The 23,263-nt window shown below is 34.9% G+C and overlaps 1 protein-coding gene across 2 annotated transcripts; it reads right to left on the bottom strand.

The window, feature by feature from the left end:
• Nucleotides 1-3,441: 3,441 nt before the first annotated feature.
• Nucleotides 3,442-21,765, bottom strand: CSN3 (casein kappa). 2 transcript variants are annotated; one of them, XM_027600186.1, is made up of 5 exons: nucleotides 21,556-21,765; nucleotides 11,219-11,280; nucleotides 7,129-7,164; nucleotides 5,451-5,943; nucleotides 3,442-3,585 (listed from the first exon to the last, which is right to left on the bottom strand). In XM_027600186.1, the coding sequence occupies exons 2-4, from the start codon at nucleotides 11,273-11,275 to the stop codon at nucleotides 5,482-5,484; spliced, it is 555 nt and encodes a 184-aa protein (XP_027455987.1). In that variant the 5' UTR covers nucleotides 11,276-11,280; nucleotides 21,556-21,765; the 3' UTR covers nucleotides 3,442-3,585; nucleotides 5,451-5,481. The 2 variants fall into 2 exon arrangements, with proteins under 2 accessions (XP_027455987.1, XP_027455988.1); XM_027600187.1 differs by having other exon boundaries at nucleotides 7,129-7,161.
• Nucleotides 21,766-23,263: the final 1,498 nt, after the last annotated feature.

Below are 23,263 nucleotides of genomic sequence, written 5' to 3'. Positions count from 1 at the left end.
GGCATCTGGCCACTACTCAAGTGTATCATATTAGGAAGAGAGCATACCATCATCTACTTCTTTTAAATAGTCTGCTAAAGTTAAGATAATACATAATGTTGATATAGCAATTTAGTTATCATTCTGTTGACCTTCAGCTTTCTTTCCTTGAAAATTGAGAGTAAGTTATAAAAACATTTTCTCTTTATACTCTTATATTGCATGATTGGTAATAATGATTTATAGTAATTCTCTTTTGAGTTTAAACTTGGTTTAACAATATATCACTGGCTTTTGTGGTCTGATTCGTGATCACTAATAAACTGCTAAGGTCAACATTTATTTTTTTTTTAGATTTTAGCAAGGAAAGTCTAGGTTATTTAATCCTCTTAAATGGTATTTCAACTTCAGTCATTAACAATCCACTTATTCCTTTATTTACTCATTTGTTTAACAAATACTTATTTAGTTCCTGCACTGTATCAGGCCTTACCTTGGAGACAGTGGTGGGCAGAATATAGTTCCTATGTTCAGAGGGCTCATAGGCCAGCAGGAAAAGTAGACAGGCAGGTGAAACAGAGTTTGATGAGTCCTAAGGGGGAAAGAAATGGCAGGGGCTGGATGGTATGGTAGTGCATTAGTGGATCATTTGATCTTGGAAGTTCAGGAAAGGTTTTCTTAAGAATGTGATATCCAATGGGCACCTGGCTGGCTCAGTTGGTTAAGTGTCCCAACTCTTGATTTCGGCTCAGGACATGGTCTTGGTGTTGTGAGACTGGAACCACGTGTGGGCTCCTCTGCACTCAATGGAAGGTCTACTGAGATTCTCTCTCTCTCTGTCCCTCCCACCCCCCACTCTCCCTAAAATAAATAAATAAATCTTTTAAAAATTGGAATGTGATATCTAAGTCAAGGAGTCAGATTTTGATTATGTGATATGAATTATCAGAAGAACTTGAACAGTTTCAGAGAAGCACTGTTGCTGTTACTGCTAAAGCAGCCGCAGGAGGTTTTGAGTCCCTGGAGTGTATGGTGTGCGGATGTAAAGGAGAGAGATGATGTGGAAAGATAATAGCAAAATCATGAAAGTTGACTTTATCTTGTGGGCAGTGGATGTCCTTGGAAATGTTACTTAGCGAATTTAGGGATAAAGGAATGAACATTGACTAAATGCCCAGTTGATACAGGGTACCTTAATGAATATCTCTGATTAAAGGTTGTATGTCCTAGTAGTAAGATAATGAAGGCTGGTGGATTGAATTGCTAGAGTTCAAAGCTAAGCTCTACCACTTAGTGGTTTACGATCTTGTGTACTTAATTACTTAATTACTTAATCTCTCTGAGCCTCAGTTTCCTCATTTATATATGAGCATAATAATAGTACCTAACAGTACTACGTGTGGAATAAAGTAATACCTCTAAAATCCTTGTTACAGAGCCTGACACATATATCAATAAATAAAAAATATTACTTTCCATTCGATTTATTGCTCAAGGTCACATGGTAAGGATAATTTTGAGCTAAAACTTTGAGGTTTATCCTAATCTAAAGCCCATAAATTTTTTATTATCTTATGTCTGCTTTGAAGTTGTTTTCACATACAGAAAATGAAGAGCAGTAACAAATTATTTCAGGAGGTTGTTGGTGAAGATTAATATATGCAAAAATGCTTTATATATAAGATTTTTTTATTTTAAAGTAGTTTGCTTCGTATTTTATTTCATCTACCAGACTGGAAATGCTTTATAGTAGTGTTCACATGGTTAAGAGCATGGACTTTAAAGCAAAACTATCTGTGGGGCGCCTGGGTGGCTCAGTTGGTTAATCATCCAACTCTTAATTTCAACCCAGGTCATGATCTCAGGGTCGTGAGATTGAGCCCTGTGTTAGACTCTGCACTGGATGTGGAGCCTGCTTAAGGTTCTCTCTCTCCCTCTGCCTTTGCCCCTTCCCCATCCCCCCTTCCCCTTTCTCTTGTTTTCTCTCTCTCTTTAAAAAAAAGAAGAAAAAGCAAAACTATGTGGATTCAAATCCCAGCCCCATTTGGGGAAAATTATTCATTTCTCTCGCATAACAACAGCAGCAGCAGCAACAACAACATGTAGTCCATGGGCACATATGAAATGACTAAATATGTGTAAACAAATAGAAGATTGACTGGCCTATAGTATATATTGTATAACTGTTGATTGCATATTATTATTAAATATCATTATTGTTAAATGCCCCACAATAATTCTTATAGTACTTTGTACCTATTTGGTGATCAATGTTTTTTGTTAAATTAATAAAATAAATTCTACCTCTTCCACATTTTTACTTTGTTTTTTTTTTAAGATTTTATTTATTTATTTGACAAAGAGAAACACGGTGAGAGAGGGAACACAAGCAGGGGGAGTGGGAGGGGGAGAAGCAGTCTTCCGGCTGAGCAGGGAGCCCAATGTGGGGCTCAATCCCAGGACTCTGGGATCATGACCTGAACTGAAAGCAGACGCTTAATGACTAAGCCACCCAGGTGCCCGTTTTACTTTGTTTTTTAAGAAATTAATAGTTATTAATGGTCACGGCAAATAAGGCTCAGCCATACCATGCTCCTGACTATGCCTTTCTTCCAGACTCTAAAATTTGAATGAGAGAGCTGGTGAAAGGCTACAGATCATTCCTAATAATAGCACATCTGTTGAGAATTTCAGCAAAAGATTAGATGGGTGACAGGTAAGCAATTTGTAGGGGTTGAGTGATTTGTATTTTCTCTGGCAGGATGTGTTAAATATGGAGCAAGCACATAAACAACCCATTTATTTACCTTGTATATGTGTTTAAGGGAAAACCCTATTTTTGGACTTTATTCACCAGTGTTTGTAGACTGGAAGACCTTAATTCCAGAAACTTCCTGGTGTGTGTGTGTGTGTGTGTGTGTGTGTACATACATGCGCATGCTCATGTTTATGTTTGGACAGATGTGAGACCATAGCTTCCGGTCTGGAGGAATCTGGTCATGCAGGTCTAGTCTCCATCAATTTCTGTAATTTTGCCATGTATGTGTGTTTGTAATTGTGGTCATCTGTAGCTTGCCTGTGCCCAGAATTTCCTCCCAGGAATGATTTAACATTAGCACTTAAATTTTATGTTAACTCCAGAGTTTCCAGGGCTCTCAAGAGTCACTTTGTGGTCCCTTGGATTGAGACATCATAGCTTAGTTCTTTTCTGGTTCCAATGACTTAGTTGTAAGTTTAGATGTTCAGTGTCATCCTGGAGAAGACGTACTTAATCACTGTTAGACCGAGGACCACTTTGAGAATTGGATAACATTATGAACTTTGCCCCCAGATAAACTTGTTTACTGAAACTCACACTAAATTTGCTTTGAAGTGACAAGGTTTCAGAGATCCTTGAGGTATATCTACAGACTCCTCAATTAAGAGATCCACTTGCATTCAAATGGCTTTATTGTGCAAGAAACAAAAAATTAAATGTGATATGGACGTAAAATGTGAAGGGAGAAGAGAAAGGAGCCAAATCCATCAAAATCACATTCTCTCTTGAATGAATGTAGATGAGTGACCAAAGGAGAGTTTAGAGTAGTCATTTAGCTTCATCAAGACCTATAAAAAATGATGACAGTTTAGGAATTTAGTTCATAGTATGCTAACAGTTCTCATGTACAATTTTATTTAGCTTAAATGATTTGTCTCTTATGTCCGTATCCAAGGATTTTATCAAATTAAATATTTAAATTTAAATATTTAAAATTGGCTTATAGTAACTGAAAATAATTGACTTCATCTAATATTTACACCAAAATAATGTCCTTAACATGCTTCTTTATAAGTAATATTATATACTGGTTTTAACTTAGAAATCTAGGCTCATGAATTTTGAACAATTGTAGCTATTGAGATAATTATTATTTCATTAAAAACATAATCATGTAACATTTTGAATCAATACAATATATAACTGTACTACTTGTTTTCATGTTGTGCCCATTAATTTTCTCATTTTGTTTTCCAAATTTTAATAAGTCCAAAGTTTACCCAGCATCTTATCTTCTTTTTCCTACCATATGTCCTATTAAAGAGCAACTAAATAATACAATTTATAGATACATTGATCTAAGGAAAACATAGTGAATTTTCTGTTTTTCTGTATATTAGACAGTCCATATAGAAATAGATAGCAGAGTAATTACTTTTTACTATCTGAAACCAGACAACCAACCAAACCAGACTGGTTTGGTTCCCAGTTTTGAACTTCTGAGCTGTGGTAATTTACTTAAGATTCATGGGCTTGTTATTTTTCTTTTGTGAATTGAAGATAGTAATATAATCTGTTCCATATGGTTGCTATAGGAATAATCTGAGATAACTATATAAAGTTTTTATCATTTAGTAAGGACAGGGTATTGTTTAAAAGTAAATTTTAGCATTTACTGATTTTATTTTTCTAATATAGTTGGCAGACTGATCAGTTTTTACAATCTTTTCACAATATGCATTATCACTTTATAGAAACCAAAATTATGAGAAAATGAAAGTTCAGAAAGAGTAATGACTTGTCTAAAGTCACAAGGTGGAAGAAATAGCCCTCTGGTCTAACACTGGTCTAATGCTATTCCTCTTGTATCACAGGTCACTGTGTTGTATTTCAGATATATAATATATAGACAGGTTGATGTGCTGAAAATATTTATTGCAAAGAAACTCAAAATTTTCTATTTTATTGATCTTTCCCTTTAATTTCTTTCCATAAGTTTCAAGTTATTTTAGACTCTGCCATTTTTCATTGATCCAAATAATAAATGGAAGTGTTGGCATCACATTTAAGGTTCTGAAAGTATTTTAAAAAAGATTCTGAAAGTATTCTTTTAGTATGTATGTGCTTTTAAAATTAAGAATTACAATTCTTCCATGGGTTCATCTTAGAATACAAGAAATTTTGAGTGCTTAAACTTCACGGATCCTTTCAGAACTGATGTCTGAAATAAAGAAATGCTTGGGAAATATATTTCCTTTTGCTCGATTCAGGGCAAAATTAGAGTGCAAGAACACAGTTAAATGTTTAAAATATATTTAAACTCATATTCTATATAAATGTTCTCAGAACATTTATTTTTGAGATAAGAAAAATCACAAGTTTAACATAGTATTTCACTCTACTTTCTGTGTGTATAAATAGGAATGAAATAAAACTGGTAGATTTGAGGAGTGTTCTGATTGTTGAAATAAGGTTTGATAATAACATCTCCAATTTTTCTGCATTTTGTAAAATAAGATATTTCATTTCTTATTGGAACAGAATCCAGTATATCAATGCTATGGCACTATCAAATTAAAATTATAATGAACCCATTTTGCCTGCTCTTATAACAGGCTTAATTTATCTATTATACTAGTTTAAGTATTATGATTGTACCGATAAATTCATGAATCTTGTCTGTACTATTTATTTTTGTCTTTTGCTCACTTACCTGTGTTGTCTTTGATGTTTCCTCAGAGTTTTTAGACTATAGGTGAAGTAACGGGAACTGTGGTAGTCTCAGGTGTGCTTGTGATGGTGTATTCTGAGAAAGCCTCTGAAGTGACTACAGTGTCCACTCTTGATTCAGTGGTAGGAATAAGTGTAGGCTCAGCAGTAGCAATGGTATTGATGGTAGGGATGCCTGTCTTATCCTGAATTTTCTTTGCAGGGACGGCAATAAATGATGGATGTAGGTGTGGGCGATGTACCACGGTGGGTGGGTAGGCATTTGGCAGGACTTGCCATTGAGGAATTTGGGCATGTGGCCTAAATACAACTAGTTTTGCATAATATGGATAAGGCACATATTGATGATTAATTGGTACAGCTGGTCTATGTGGGTAGTAAGTGTGTTCATAGCGAGGATAGTTATTCAGCACATAATGAAATGGGATATACTTGGCAGTTTTCTGATTGAATGGTCTTTCATCATTTTCACGGCACTGTAAAAAGAATACGTTATGGACATGGTATTATTGTAGGCTAGAATGTAGAGATATCTTAAATCAGAAATTTTTAAAGTATATATTTTAGTGTTTGACATTGAATAACTACAATATTGGAAATAGTGAACTCAGCAACCATATTATTTTATCATACAGATTTGTACACTTCCTTTCTACTTTTTGATTTTCAACAAATATTAAAAATAATATTAGTTTCAGACAAATTAGATGAAGTAATACATAATGTAAAACCACGTTGCCTAGGTCTTGGCATAGATGAAAAGCACTCAGTAAATGTGGGACATTATAATAAGTACAATAGCTAGAAAAATCTCATAGAGAGCTTTCACATACTGTGTACAAACTTAGCACACACACAGGAATATATGTGGGTATATAAATATTTTCATATATTTGTGTATATGTATATATGTATTCTTACCACATATTTGTAAATGTTTACAAATTTTATTTATCTAGAGACTAGGCTGAGGGCACATTTTTTTTTCTAAATTAATTATAGTAGAATAGTAAAATAATGTGATGTGGGAGGATTCCTGGATTTATACTTTGGATTCTTTTCAGCTTCATTTTATTCATTAAAGATCAGTTAGGTAATTTCCCATTTTTATTTGTCTCTGTTGCTTATGTGCATTTATAAAAATATGTCATTAGATCTTTCCATATGAGTAGAACAAAGCAACAAAATTACACTGCAAAGCAAGTATTTCTTATGAAAGGAGACGTATTTAAATGTGTTCATTCAAACATATTTGGGGAACAAAAAGAGGAAGTAAAAGCAAATGTATGAGAAGTATTCAAAGGTGGGTCAGAGAGCAACCTTTCCCCAAGTCTTCAGTGGGGAGAGATACTAGACCTTACATTTGTTTTCCTTTATTCTCAATATTAAACTCTGAGACAGTTTTCTCATGCTGCAAAATATACCTGAAAACCCAAAACACATGACTTGGGTTATAAAAAGAATCCAAGATTTTCAGATGAATATTGAGGTTGATTCGTATGATTGGCTGCTAAAGTGGTTTTTTTTCAAAGATTATTAGATTATTTTATGGGGTTTATTTATTAATTTTTAGACAGAAGGCATTTAAATATCATTGAACTTTGCATAATATTATACTTTAGAGTTCATGTCTCTACTAGAAATAATGAAAATAAACTTACAGGTGGCTGTTCCTGGTTTTGCACCTCTGCACCCTGCTGAGGTTCACAGAAATAAGAAATAAGTTAAAAAAAAAAGCATTGGGTAGAGTCCAGATTTTTTTTGTGGTTTTAAAAATATTTTGTACTAAAGACAAAACATGGTTTCTTTGTTTTTATTTTAATATTGTAAAATATTGTAAAGCATTCTCCATGGTTATTTAATCTATAAGGCCTGTGAACCACTCAAGAAGTGACAGCAGTAAACTATTTAAAATCTTTAAAATCACCACTGGGGAGAAGAAGAATTTAAGGTTGAAAATAATATGATCATCTGACTCCTATGCCAACAAGTATACATGATATTTGCTTCAATGAAAAATATGAATAACCTATATTCAGTTTGTATTGAATGTACATCGGGTTTTTTGTTTGTTTTTTGAATGTACATTGTTAAAAATAAGAGGAGCATTGAGTATATTTTTTTTCTGCTCTCCTACCAGGATGATATATGAGGTTTATCTAGATTTTAAAAAATTGCCTTTCACATAACATTTGTATATAAATATTATATGATAATAGTGTTTTTTTTAATCAACTTTCATTTGTTTTTACAATACTTTTCTTAATTCTGGATTACAACATGTATAGGGAATCAGAAGTGAGAAAACAATTTCCATAAGCATATATATATAAAGCTTTAAAAACTCACAAAGGTTTTATAAAGTTTTGAGATGAGGTCATAATGATGTGGAAAACAAAAGGAAAAGAAAAATTATTAAATTTCCTTACTACTTACAGCCCATTGACAAGTCCTTGAAACAAGCAGAGTGACATTCTTCTAGGGACTCAACTGCCTCAGTGTTGACACTTTGCTAAGGGCAAAAGGCAATCTTAGCCTGACCCTCAGGATCCTATATGTCTACTTTAACATATAAAAATTCCTTTGGAAACTGCCTTTATCTTTACCCCCCAAGATACATGTTGGCAATCATCCCCCAAGCATATGACCCACTGATATACATCTGAAGGGTCTCATGACTAAGGTTTTATTAGACAGTAATGACCTTTTCCCAACAATAGCTAGCCCCCTCAAGATCCTGGAAACCTTGCTTCCAAAATTCCTTATAAACTTACACTATCTCTAACCCCCTCCCAACTTGGAAGTATATAATGGGCCACTCCTCATGACCCCAGTGCAGTTCTTTCTGCCCACGGGTCCTGCCCCTGTGCTTTAATAAAACCATCTTTTTGCACTAAAGACATCTCAAGAATTCTCTCTTGGCCGTAGGGTTCGAACCCTAATGTCTTTACTACATCAATAACAAGTGATATTTTTTAAGTGATAGATCTAGTTCAGGACTTTTCACACATACCCTTTGGGTATAAAAAGACTCTAGAAACCTTTTGGAAGATGTAGGTAGAGAAAATCAGAAATTTGATAAAATAATAAAATTCAGGATATGTTAAGAGAATTCTTTGCTCTAAATGCATTATATTACTAATTTAAAATTTAAAAAGTCATAGAAATATTATAGAAAGTTTGCCTACACTCAAAAATTCTTCTAGACATCTTCATATAATATCAATTTGTACATATGTTTCTGGTATATGTTCATTTTAGTGCATTTCTTATACCTTGCTTTTTTTCAAGAAGCATGATCTCATATTAATTTTCAATTTATCTCATAGTTTTTATACATGGATATTTATAATTGAAAAATGAATGCTTAATGATTATGTCATGAACTGTTTATTCTTTATTGCTAACCATTAAGCTTCTTTCAAAAAAACTGTTTTATTATAAATAGATAGATGAATAACAACTGTATACCAGTGTCCTTTTTAGTAGTTTTCATAGATTCCTTAAGATAGTTCTTAAAAAATGTAACTTTTGGGGGGACAAAAATTATTTGATAGGAATTATTGGATTGCTGTACAGAAAAGTTGTGCCAACTTATAATGCCACCAATAGGCTATAAGAGTGTGCAATTCATCACATAATTGTTAGTAGTAAATATTATCCTGACTATATTTAGAGAGAAGGGATAAATTAACACATAAAAAATACAATCACAATATATGTATAATTTTGACATAAGATTGAATGGTAAATCTATAAACTTTTATTCTTCTTTTGAATTATTTGTTCATGTCCCTGGAACTTGAAGCCTTTGTGAAAATGGGAAGGAGTGTTTGGGATCTAGTTGCTTAAGTTGCTCAGGAAGAGGTTGCCATAGAGCAGGCAGTTGTGGATCATGTGATATTGCGATTTATAATAAGAAATTCATATTTGGTCTTCATTCTAGTTTCTGGCACAGTTCTCCTAAAACCCTTATAATTTCCTAGGTTAAATGTTAAAATTATCTTTTATTATGTTATTTGGACCCCACCTAAGGATGGGGGCTGGTTGCCAGAGAAACCAACCACTTGATTTGAAGGTTGGGACTTTCAGTCCTACCCCCTGATCCTCCAGGGACAGGAAAGGGACTGAAGGTTGAATTGGTTACCAGTGGTCGGTAAGTCATCCCTATGTAATGAAGCCTCCATAAAAGCCCAAAAGGATGAGCTGGGAGAACTTCTGGTTTGGTGAACACATGGACATTTGGGGAGAGAGACATTCCTGGAGAGGGCATGGGAGCTATGCCCCTCTTCCCACATACCTTACCCTATGCATCTCTTCCATCTGACTGTTTCTGAGTTATATCAATTTATGATAAACTGGTAATCTAGTAAGTAAAACATTTCCTGAGTTCTGTAAGCTACTCTAGCTAATTAACCAAACCCAAGGAAGAGGTTGTGGGAACTTCCCATCTATAGCCAGTCTTCAGAACTACAGGTAACAGCCTGGGCTTGCAACTAGTGTCTGAAGTGGGAGGTATTGTAGGTCTGAACCCTTAACCTGTGGAATTTGACCCTATCTCTGGCAAGATAATGTCAGAATTGAGTTGAATTTTTCAACACTCTGGTGGTGTCCAAAAATTACTTGGTGGTGTGTGAGGAACCCCCCCACCCCCGCCGCCCAACACATATTGGAATTCTGTCCAGGAACTAAAATAAGAATTTTCTTATTTAAATTTTAATCCCTGCCCCTCAAAGAGACAATCCAAGTTTGGAATGTTCTGGTGGCCACAATAAAATGGAATTTCAAAGAATAAATGAAAGAAAATAAATGTAAAGTCATAATAATGCAAATTTTTAAAGAGTTTGACTCTAAGAATTTACCTAATAGAATTACTTAATAGATATAAACTTAAAAGCAAGTTTAGTAACAAATGAATTATGAAACAAGGACTAGTGTCTTCTAAAATTTATAACTTAAGAGATGATCATATAACATCTTCTGTTTGTCTTCTTGCTCTTGCTATTGGCAAGGGATCCCTGAATGAACATGAAAATGAAACAGAGCAAAAGCCAAAACAACAATGAAAGCAAGTAAAAAAAAATCAAAAGAAAAAAGCCAAACCTTTTTCCTTGGTCCTATAGCTTTAACATACAGCATGCAATTCAAGAAAATTCCTGAAAACCATAGAATTGAATACTATTCCTGGGGAGGAGTCAGTTGACATTAATGGGAAGAGTATAACAAAAGACACAATGATGTTTGAATATTAAATGTAGATGTGTCAAGGTTTTTGATACTGGTAGAAAATCTTTAACCAAACTCCTAAAGTTTTAAGGATTTAGTCCCTAAAGAAAATGGATCTGTGTAAGATAGGAATTTAATTAAAGGGATTTCTGATCCTGAACTATGATTTATGTATTTATTCTTTAGGAATTATTTTTAGAGCATTTTATAATCCAAAAATATTTCTACTATTGTTTTTTCCCCCCAGAATGTATTTTCTGTATAGTATGAGAATTTTAAGGGTTTTTCATAAATAATAAAGTGTGATTTCTTAATTCCTGAGAGCTAAAAGCATATACAGAAGAACATGACTTTAATTTTGTAATATAAAATAAATAAAAAATAAGTTGCTTTAAAAATTATAGCTAGTATGCAGTTATTTTGTCCTATGAAGTGTAACTGCACTTAGAAATTTGCATAATTAGAACTTTTAAATAAAATTTTCTTAAAATCTTACTACAAATTGATTAGATGAAATTAACTCACCAAAAATGGCAAGGCTAATGCAACGATATTCACAACTAGGAAAAAACTCTTCATCATTGCACCTAAAAAAAAAAAAAATTAAAAGGCTCTTTTATAATTTAGAAGTGATTTGGGACAATTTCTGTTTGTTTGTTTGTTTTTGCTTTAAGGGAAAAAAGAGCTAGATTTATGGGTAGATTTAGCCAATGTGGAAAATCTATTTCATCTTAAGGTTTAGAAAAACCAAATTTGAGATTTTCAGGGATACCAGCTTTACCAACACTAGCATCAGTTTTAGGAAGAGAGTTACAACATACACAAATCAGTGTAAGAGGAAAGTGGAAAATGCCACAAGTGGTTTTTTTGCAGATAGAAGGTTTCAGTTAAGAGAATCATCAAATTCTTTGTGAAGGAGATGGTGTATAGATGGGATTTGTCCATGGAGAGATAAATAGGGACAAAAACTTCCCAAACAGAGGAGAGGAGAGAGGAGAGAGGAGAGAGAGGAGAGAGGTGAGAGAGGAGAGAGAGGCGAGCAAAGTGAGGAGAGAGAGGAGAGGAGGGAGAGGTGAGAGAGGAGAGAGGAGAGGAGGGAGAGGAGAGGAGAGGAGAGGAGAGGAGAGAAGAGGAGAGGAGAGAAGAGGAGAGGAGAGGAGAGGAGAGGAGAGGAGAGGAGAGGAGAGGAGAGGAGAGGAGAGAGGAGAGGAGAGGAGAGGAGAGGAGAGGAGGGAGAGGAGAGGAGAGAGGAGAGGAGAGGAGAGGAGAGGAGGGAGAGGAGAGGAGAGGAGAGGAGAGAGGAGAGGAGAGGAGAGGAGGGAGAGGAGAGGAGAGGAGAGGAGAGGAGGGAGAGGAGAGAAGAGAGGAGAGGAGAGGAGAGGAGAGGAGAGAGGAGAGAGGAGAGGAGAGGGAGAAGAGAGGAGAGGAGAGGGGAGAGAGAGGAGAGGAGAGAGAGGAGAGGAGAGAGGAAGAGGGAGGAGAGGAGAGAGAGGGAGAGGAGAGAAGAGGAGAGGAGAGGAGAGGAGGAAGAGGAGAGGAGAGGAGGAAGAGGAGAGGAGAGGAGAGAGGAGAGGAGAGAAGAGGAGAGGAGAGGAGGAAGAGGAGAGGAGAGGAGAGGAGGGAGAGGAGAGGAGAGGAGAGGAGAGGAGAGGAGAGGAGAGGAGAGGAGGGAGAGGAGAGGAGAAAGCCTTGGGGATATCCATGGACATTTTGAATGGAGTAGTGTTTTATAAGAAGGGAAAGATAAAGTTGAAAAGGAAGTTTAGGGCAGAAAAAGGAGAGGCCTTGAATGCCAGGTGAAAGAGTTGGGCCTGGTTTTGTAAAGAACAGAAACTAGTTGAATGGTTTTAGGTTGGAGAGTGTTGTGACTATACATTCCTTTGGAGGACTGCGTTCTAGCCCAGTCCCTATCTCTGCTTGTTTAGCTTTGGCCAAGTAATTTCCCTTGCCTGGACTTTCTCTTTCTAAACTATAAAATGAAGGTTTAACTAAGTGATTTCTAAAATTCTGTAATTTCATGATCGATCTAATGGGAACATGTAAGATGGAGGGAAGGGGGTGGATCCTGAAACTGCATTCTTTATAACATACTTCTGTAGTAATCATAAATGATATTATCGATTGTTTTCATAAGAAATACAGATATGGCAATTACAGTTTTGGTTTTGGTTTTGAATATATAAAAAAATAAATTAGCCTTATCCTTATAAAGGAATATGGGTTGTCACATCTGCTTATTTGACTCTTTTTTATTTATTTTTTTTGAAGATTTTATTTACTTATTTGACAGAGAGAGACCCAGCGAGAGAGGGAACACAAGCAGGGGGAGTGGCAGAGGGAGAAGCAGGCTCCCCGCCGAGCAGGGAGCCCGATGCGGGGCTCGATCCCAGGACCCTGGGATCATGACCTGAGCCGAAGGCAGACACTTAACAACTGAGTCACCCAGGCGCCCCTGACTCTTTTTTAAATAAATTATCTTTTTAGAAAGATTCATGTAACACTTCAAACTTTTAATATTTTAACATATATTGTATTTGTGAAGCAAGTACTAACTACATCTTGTTACAGCTCCTGTTATTGCCATACTTGTAATAGACTTGAGTCCTACAAACAGTTTTACAAAAGAGGGTCACAGAGTTAAAGCCCAGGCTTTGACAGGGGAAGCACATCAGATTCTATTTGCCTCCATTCCCAGGTAATAATGATTAAGAAGGCTGTCTACTAAACTGACTTCAAAGCTGTTGATGGGATATCAGTGGATAGAAAAGAATTCTTATGGAATCAAATCTGTACAACTTACAGCAAACTCAAATTTCATTGAGAGGGATGGGGTTCCTTATTATTTCTTTACTTGCCAGTTCTTTATTGAAATATATGTGACATATAACACTATAAATTTAAGGTATACAACATGTTGATTTGATACATTTATATATTGTAATATGATTGCCATTGTAATGATAATTAATACCTCTACCATGTCCTATAGTTACTATTTCTTTTTTGGGGGGAGGGGTTGGAATGATTAAGATCTAGTCTTGGCAAGTATCATGAATATAGACAACAATACTGTATTATAATCAGATTATAAGATTAAAAGTTTTTAAAATTATAAACTGAAAAATAAATTTCTCTGGTGAATAGGACTCCTGTTTAATTCTCACAAAATTATAACACACACACAGGCACATGCACAAATACAAAACATTCTGTAAAATGATAATAATTCCTTCCTTTTTAGCATAAACAGAAACCAGAGAGATAAGACCATACGTTACTTATCATCTACTTAAACTAATTAGTACTTGAAGTTGCCTTCATCACTTGGTAAGATAGAAATGATTTGTGAAATAGTAGAACTATTCAGCTTTCATGAGGATACAAAAGGCATGTTTTAAAACAATAGTTATAAACAAATAAAATTGTGACCTTTACATAGAATTATATTTGAAATTAATTAAGGGATCGATCTGGATTATTATTATAAGTCATTTGCTGAAAAGTTATCTTTCCATGTTTGTCTGTAGAAATAGGTCCTTTGTCTTAAATACCTTCTTTTTTATTTTTTTATTATTTTTTTAGTTTCTATGATTTTTTTAAGTTTTTATTTAAATTCCGATTAACATACAGTGTAATACTAGTTTCAGGTGTACAATATTTTGACTCAACACTTCTATACAACACCCCATGCTCATCACAAGTGCTCTCCTTAATCCCCATCACCTATTTCACCCATCCCCGCCCCCCACCTCCACTCTGGTGACCATCAGTTTTGTTCTCCATAGTTAAGAGTCTGTTTCTTGGTTTGCCTCTGTACCTTTTTCTTTAGAATTTACATTGTCTTTAGTAGTTTATCAGTATCAAAACTTGACCTTTACCCCAAAGTGAAGTTAAAGGTAAATTTGATCCTAACATCATTCAGAATCTAAGGTTTAGGTTAGAAACTAATGTCAAAATCAAGTAAGACATATTCAAGCTTAATAATAAAAGGAAGAAAATGTGCTTCTAAAATAACTTTGGTGGTATTATTACTAACTATTGTGAAAAGGAATCATTCTGTCTGAATGTCTCAATATAATTACCTTTCCTTGTGCCTATCAGGTCTTGCTTAGCAGTAAGTTGAGTTGGCCTCTCAATTGTAGGGAAGACCCAAGGTAAATAACCGAAGACTTATTAAAGGGTATTAGTGCCTTGCATCACGTGGTTTTTTTCCTCCTACATTTTACCGAATAGGAAGATGACAAAAAAGAAAGATTTGATGACAGCAGGGTCATCTTTGGGTCAATCTTAGTTAATGAAATGCAGAGGGGGAAATAGAGTTGTCATTCATAAAGCTTGAAAAGAAACTAGTCACACTTTAAAGAATGAATTTTTATGTTTCTTAAAGAGATACAGGAGAGTTCTAAAAAATCAATTGCATTCTTAATTAACTAATCCTACCTATTTGAATTAAAACTGTTGTAAAAATGAAAAATAGCTAACCACAACACTCTCATATTTTAAGGATTTTTTTCATTTAAGAACCTGGATATCAAGTGATACTACATATATTATGAACTCTAGTTGGTCTTCTTTATGGAATTACAACTACTGATTTTTAAAAATTAGAAAAATTACCATTTCTTATACACCCAAGAACAATTTCTTACAAGTTAAATCTACGTGTGAACTATTTTAATCAATATAACATAGCCATTTGCATTTCAGCTGCAACATATAGTTTTCAGTCAGCTTATGATATAAACATTCAATACACATTTGTTCATTGATTAAGCTCTTACGAAACAAGTTTTATTTTAGATTTTTAGATTTTAGTAATAGAGGTAACACTCCAGATATACAAAATTAAATTATTGAGTTGAGGATAATTGTTCTGTTTCAGGGATAGCTCATTCTAAAATATGTAGTAAGTATCATAAAACCACCAATATGGGGGATGTTTTGGTAAAATACAGCTAACCAAATAATTTGCCTAGCTAATTCAGAAAAGGATATTTTCTTTTGTTTACATTTCTCTGGGGAAAAAATTGTTAATTGTGCTGTGAGGTCTTGGCAAGACTGAAGTATTTTCGGGAATCAATGTAAGACTGCCAGAATACAAGAAATAATATCGGCATTGTAGCTCTGCCTATATTCTTGTCTTTTTCTTAGAACTATTTCATGTCTTAGAAAGTTAGGAACAGTATTCAGAATCATTGAATGATTGCTTATTGAGTTTGTACAGAGTGAGTTGAGATTTTCTGTTTCTCAGAATATTTGGCTTTTGCTGTTTGAAGAAAGATGGCAGAGATTCAAAACTGCTAAAACAAGCTGCTAGAATAATAAGACCAGCCATTCCAAATGGACTGTTTAATCATACCTTTTTTCTTTGCTTGTCAGGGTCAAGTGATAGTTAAAGATTTTGGACGGGTCAATCTCCAAATCATGAAGGTGTTCCTTTCTACGTGATAATTTCTCAGTCATTGATTTAGAGCCATAGAATGATACTGATTCTCAGTTGAGTCTTTAATTCATGATTACCATAACTTTATTTAAATTTATTATTATTACTACTATTATTATTATTCACAAGTATCAGAGGCTCAGAACACCTTTAATAACATTGTTTTAGTGGGAAAATGTATTTCAGTAATTATATTTCACCTGGGAATGCTAGGAATCCTTACCCATACCAAGAGAAAACCATTTCTACAGTGGGGTCACCCATCCACCTCAAACACTAATCTGACCTTTTTGAAAAACAGGATATTATTTGTTGAGCACTTATATTAGATCAGGTACTGTTTCAGCCATTAGGGATAAATTAGTAACCAAAGCAGGCAAAGATCCTTGCCCTTGTGAAGCTCATAGTCTAGCATTTACTTGAGTACTAGTGACACTGAACATTCTCCATACATATATTGACCTAAGGCAGTCTAGGAGAGCTAAAGAGTTTCGAATGACTTATCTAGATGAACTAGGTGAACTCTTCGTTGGAGCTATTCAGATACCCTGGTGTTTTCCAAAGAAAAACAAAGGGAAGATCAGAACTACCATGATGCGAAATCTCTCAGGAAGTTGGGATAGTGGTAAACAAGATCTTCAAACTTCGAGTGTTTGCAATTTGAAACTAGCCTTGACCTAGTCATATGTTCAATTCAGGGGTCAAGTCTACTCCTGAAACATTCCTGGAGTGTGGGAGGGGGACCAGGAGGACTTCTTTCTGTTTAGGTCTTAAAGCAGTGTCTATTTATGTAACTACATATTGGAGCTGAGTAAGAGTTGATAGTGGGTTCATAAATTCACATTTCAAGCACTATGAAATAATCATTTTGTGATAAGTAAAATGGTGATTATTGACACCTATGCATTCTTTTATCCATGACAACTTTTTGTTCTGTTAGCATTTTTCACATTTGATAAATACTTTATCTCTCTTTTCTTTTCCTTTTTTTTTTAGTGTTTTAGGAAATGCTTTTATTTATTTATTTATTTATTTATTTATTTATTTTTCAGTATGTGCCCTCTTTAATACCCATCACCAGGCTAACCCATCCCCCCACCCCCTCCCCTCTAGAACCCTGTTTGTTTCTCAGAGTCCATAGTCTCTCGTGGTTTGTCTCCCACTCCGATTCTCCCCCTTCATTTTTCCCTTCCTGCTACGTCTCTGGTGGTCTAGTGATTAGGATTCGGTGCTCTCCCTCTCTTTTCTTTTCTTTTGGTGGTATTCACAGCATGTGGTTTTATTTTTTTCTGTCTCATTTTATTTCTCAGCTCCTTCATTAGTACCAGGCTGATGTCAATATTCTATCACATGCTTGGAGTGTAACGATGTTTGTGACAATAGTTGCAATGTAAATAGCTAACACAACTTTCTATATGATTAATTCTTAAGGCATCAGAAAATTAATATTTTAATGCAGAAATCTGTATGCTTTGGAAACCTTTGCTGTATGTGAAAATTCTGGGAAAGTGGTGTAAAATGCTTTTAAATTTTTTCAACACTAGCAAAATGGAATATTGCAATTTTGCTTTTCTAAAGACAATGCATTTAAATGAACAGTACACACATACACAGTTCTTATTAAAAACAAGGCACTTTGAGAATGTAGTAGACAGTCACAGTCTCTGCTTGAAGAGAGCATGTACAGAGATAATATGTTCTGTTGGACATAGGTAGGGAGACCCTTTTCAGGCTCTGAGAAGACATTTGATATCATCTGGAGCCCAGAATGAGTGTTGTTATGACTTTAGCATTAGTGCACATATAAATGCTTTTGTAACTTTTAGCATCCCAGAGTTTCTGGGTTCACCATTATCATATAGTGAACACAGATCAAAAAATAAAAGGTAATCAAGAAAGCTTTCAATTTTGTAAAACATTATATATCCAATATGATCCTAGGACTCTCTGTAACTCTGTGCTTTATTTACTCCAATAGGTCTTTTATTCCTCTCATACCATTCAAAATATATAGCCAGGTCAACTATGACCTCTATGTAGCCAAATCCAGTGCAAATGGATTTGAAAAAAAAAAATCCAGTGTACCTTCTCTTAATCAACCTCTGGAGCCTTTGGCATGGTGATTGGTCTTTCTGACTTGTGATGATATATTCTTTTGTTTTTACCTCTCAAATTACGGGCTGCTTTTAATTTCTTTTTTGGTTCCTCTTATGTTTCTCAAACTCTTAAATTTGGGAAAACTTTTATGGATTCTTCCAAAGTTTACCACCCTTCTACCATTTTCCCCTCTTTTTAGTATCATTATGGTTAACCTACTCATTCCTATAGTTTTAAATACAATATGCATTCTCTTAACTTCATTGAACTACAGATTCAGGTATCCGGCAGTTGCTTTAACATCTCCATTCGCATGTGAAATGGACATCCCACATTTATCATGAACAAAACAGTGTTTGATTTCCAAACACATCTTTTTTTCTCAACTAAGTCCTCTACTAGTTTTTTCCTTTTTAGTAAATGACACCATGATACTCTCTGTGGCTGAAGACAAAATCCTATGAGTTATCTTTTGCCCCTCCTCAACAATCCATTAGAAGAGTTATAAGCCCTGTTTTTACAATATACCTGGACTCTGCCAGCATTTTCTAGTCTTATTGCCCTAATCAGTCCCAGCTACTGACATCTCATACTTGACCATCTCAGTATTTTCTGGTGTCCCTACTTTTACTTTTGTCACCTTACAAACATTCTTCACACAGTTAAAAGTGTTATTTTTTGAACATATGCCTGATATGATTATTCTCCTGCTTAAAGCCATTCAGTGGCTTCTTCTAGCACTTACAATAAATTCCAAGCATTTTATCAGTGCCTGTTAGTTTCTATATGATTTATTACCTCTCTGTTCCTCTTAAGTTATCTTCCACCATTTTTTCTCTCGCTCTGTGTCAGCCTAAATAACCTTTCTGTTCCTAGAAGATGCCATTCTCTTTCCCAAATCAGGAACCTTTTCCTTGTGTTCATAGTCTCTGAAACTTACCCTAATTCTTCTCAAATAGTGTCTCCTTTATATTATTTAAGTTTCAGCTCAAATGTCTTCTCAGAGATGTTTCTTGGCACATTTTCTAAATAGTTCTTTGCTTCCCTTCATCACTCTATTAGTTTATCTTCTTATTTTTTTCATAATATATTACAACATGAAATTATTTTCAAAATTTATGTGTGTTCATTTACTATTCTCTGTCATCTTTCATTAGAACCTAAGCTCCCCACTGCATAGCGTTATGTCTGGCACACTTTTAGACACTCAAATATTTGTTGCACAAATTATTGATTATCTGAATATTTGTTTAAGTTGCAAATTTTTATGTCACCACACACTACTGAGTCAGAATTTTTAGAGGAGGAGCATCACTGGAAATCTGTATAGTAAATAAGCACCTAAATAGCTTTTAAAACTCTTGATAGTTTGGGATTCACTACTTTATTCTGGATGATGTCCGAACCTGGTCATGAAGAACTCCGGATGTAAGCAGGTGTATTATCTGTTTTCCGTGGAATTATGATTTACTTCATTGTGGAGCCAGTGTATGTGGATAAGAGATGGGTTTTCTGGGAGTGGCTTTCCTGAGAGCATTAGAACTGACTTCCCTCTGACTGTGGAGCTGAGCTCTTGCTGGGCTTTCACTTGGAGAAATACTACCTCCTGCATGTCTTTGCCATTTACTAAGGAAATAACTCATCAGGTGATATCTGTTTTCTATGTCCATATGAAAAATTAGCAGAAATGTGATGTACTGAACAAGAATATAATAAGGTATTTATTGCCTTCTCTTTGTTTCTCAGGTCAGAGGGTATTCCTAAGGTTAGGGGAACTTGATATTAATTTTTTATTCATTAGAAACAGGTTCTAAATTATTTTATTCTCCATCTTTTGTTCTCTTTTACTTTGACTAACAAAGACAAATGTCATTAAAAATACTAATTTAAGGGGCACCTGGGTGGCTCTGTTGGTTAAGCATCCACCTCTTGATTTTGGCTTGGGTTATGATCTTAGGGTCCTGGGATCGAGGCCTGCATTGGATTGGTTCTGTGCTCAATGGGAACCCTGCTTGAGATTCTGTCCCTCTCCCTCTGCCCCTCCCTCTGCACATATGCATGCTCTCTCTCTCTCTAAAATAAATGAATAAATAAAATCTTTAAAAAAATACTAATCTGAGTAGAGTTTATCCATTCAGTAGACATCTGTTGAACATTTAATTTGTGCTTATATACTTGTCAATTACCTTTTTATCCATTAAGGTTCAGCTCAAAGTCATCTGTGGGACCTTTCCTAATTTGTGTAGGCAGAGCTAGTTGCCCTTCTGCTTTAAAAACAAACAATCCCCCTGCAAAAAACCCCCCCAAACCAAAAAAACAAAACAACTCTGTGAATACTTTATTGGAGCACTTATTACATTTATTGTATTATATACATGTTAATCTCTTTAAGATCCTTAAAGGTGAAAAAAAAATCCTTTTTTCCAAATCCCTAGCATTTAGCACAATGATTGACACAAAATGAATATTTAGTTTTTTAGTGAATGAATGAAATCTGAAAGATTATATGGGAAAATGTAAGTCTTCTCTTCAAAGAACTAACAGAATAGTGGCGATGAATTTAGCTTTTGCTTACTTTTCCATAAAGCCTTTTTCAATAATTAGTATATAGTCTCCATGTGAATGTGGTACTTAGTGTCTCCAGAGCTGATTACATTTTAAAATAACATAGGTGTTCAGGGGCACACTAATATTATCAGCTGTTTTAGATGAGATGGGGGTCATTCTATGGTCAGTTTAGTTTGGGAAGCATAGTTAAACAAATGATGTTTTAAAGAATCTTCAAGAAACACACTTTGGGAAACAGTGTTCTTGTGGGTCCTATCCCATAAACCAACATTAGATTACAAAAGAAAATGGAGGCTTGACTGATACTCTCATTGAGAAAGTCCCTTCTTAGTCACAGTAGTCAAAGTATCAGGACCAGGAATGATGTTGCCCACACTCACTGGGGGAATAATTGATTAATTTTAATAGAATGTATTTGCTTCACAAATATAGTGGTTAAAAGTAAATGACAGTTTCTTCTTTTTTTCCCCCAGGAAATTACAGTGATATAATTTGAGGTGAATAAAATCTGAGAGTTAAGGACATACATCAAAGACTTAAGCAAACAAAATGGGAGAAAGACAGTAAATTAGAGAGTTGTCCTTCCCAAACTTTAGAGCAGCCAAGCTTTGCTTTTGGCCCCTCTTCAGGGCTTTGATTTCCTACTTTCATTTTCCTCCATCTTGGTTTCCCTTGACTGCCTTTCCTCGGTATTGCAGTCGCCTCCAATCTGTCGCTGTAAGGTTGGGAAATAATCGTTATAAAATTCACTTACCAAATTATACTGAGGACAGTTTGGTCCTCTTGCTCTCCCTCTCATAGTTTTAACTGGGATCACTGGCTTTAATACCAAAGAATGAATATTTAATGTTTGAGGAACTTCTGATCCCTGAAAATGACCAAGGGAGACAGCAGTGTCCCTACTCAAGTCATGCCAAGAGGCCCATTAGGCTGCCTTGATTTGTAGCCAAGTTATGGGTCATGGCAGATTTTCCCTCATTGATGTTAGGGGTGTTAGCTATGAACAATTTTAACTTGGAGTAGAGAAATGTAGTCATTGTTCAAAGAGAATTTTTCTAATTTCCTGACCTGTGGGGACAAAGATTGTCATTGTGACATAATAAAAGACTCATTGTGCAAGTAGAATCTTGTTGGATGCTTTTTGTCATTTACTGTAAGAAAGTCTATTTTCATCACCACCTGCTACCTTTTCTTCCTTTAGGGGTTTGCTTCTAGAGTTTCATCATGCGATTTATGGAAACTGATGATCAGGACAAGTTGTTCTTCAATAAAGTTTGCAAAATCTCTGCTGTGTGCATTTACTTTATATGAAAGGGAATATATATTTGGTTAACTAAAATCTGAACTTGGTTTTTCCATAGCTGACACAAATGTTAAATCCTGTGAGGTGTGTGTGTGTGTGTGTGTGTGTGTGTGTGTGTGTAATCTCAAATTGTATGTATAATTATATATATATACACATATATATAATGATTTTGCATTGTCTTGTGACAAGTAATTTTATTCATGACTTCAAATTTTATGGGCCCTACAATTTCTGTAGCAGAGTATGGATAGACACAGTTACCCAATTTGTTTTGCTAATGCTATAATTGAGTAAGAGAGAAATGTTACCATTGATATATTGATTTTAAGAAGTTTTTTTATCACAAAGGAATAATCTGCTAATTTACGTGTTGATGTAGGTCAGAGATATGAAAAAGCTCTTTTGTTTAACATTAGGAATTTGAAAGTTTTCTTAATCTATTTTATGTATCAAACATTCACGGAGTACCCTACAGTCAGCTTAAGTACTGGGGAAGAGTTATATTATTGTGTTACTGCAGGAACTTACAGTCTTCTTGAGAAGGATGCAGAAATGTAAATGGATGATTTTATTAGAAATTAAAGCATAGTAAGATATATTAAAAAAAGAGGAAATAAAGCATAGTGGAAGAAGGTCAAAGTGGTGAGTTATTCATTCTGTTTGGAGAGATAGGAGAAAGTTTTTCATGGAGGGCATGATATTGGATTGGGTCTTGAAAGATAAACCGGATTTAAATAGTGAAACAGAGGAATGGACATTGCATGAAGAGAGAGTACCATAAGCAAAAGCACAGCAGTGTGAGAATGAAAGCCAGTAGTGTGGTGGAACATCTGGGGCCATAAGAGAGGCTGGCTGATGGCGTGGGAATTCAAAAGGAAGCTCAAGGTTAGTCTGTAAAAGGCCTTGAATGCCATGTGGGGGGAGATGGATTTAAGCTGCAGATGAGAAGAAGCCTTCCAAGGCATTTGAGTGAGTCAGAAATATAAGTCAATTCCTACAGTATATAATTACAGACTCAATTCAGTAATTGAAGCACAATTACTCAAAATTTTTTTTTGAATTAAATCAATCTCTGGCTCTTGGTGCAACTATATAGCACATGCTGCTGTATAGGCGTTTTTATTCAAGGTGCTTCCAGGACTGGTTAATTTTGGTC

This window comes from Zalophus californianus, chromosome 2 (assembly GCF_009762305.2).
Source record: "Zalophus californianus isolate mZalCal1 chromosome 2, mZalCal1.pri.v2, whole genome shotgun sequence".
NCBI classification, from domain to species: Eukaryota; Metazoa; Chordata; class Mammalia; order Carnivora; family Otariidae; genus Zalophus; species Zalophus californianus.
This window is presented reverse-complemented; position numbering and strand designations above follow the sequence as displayed.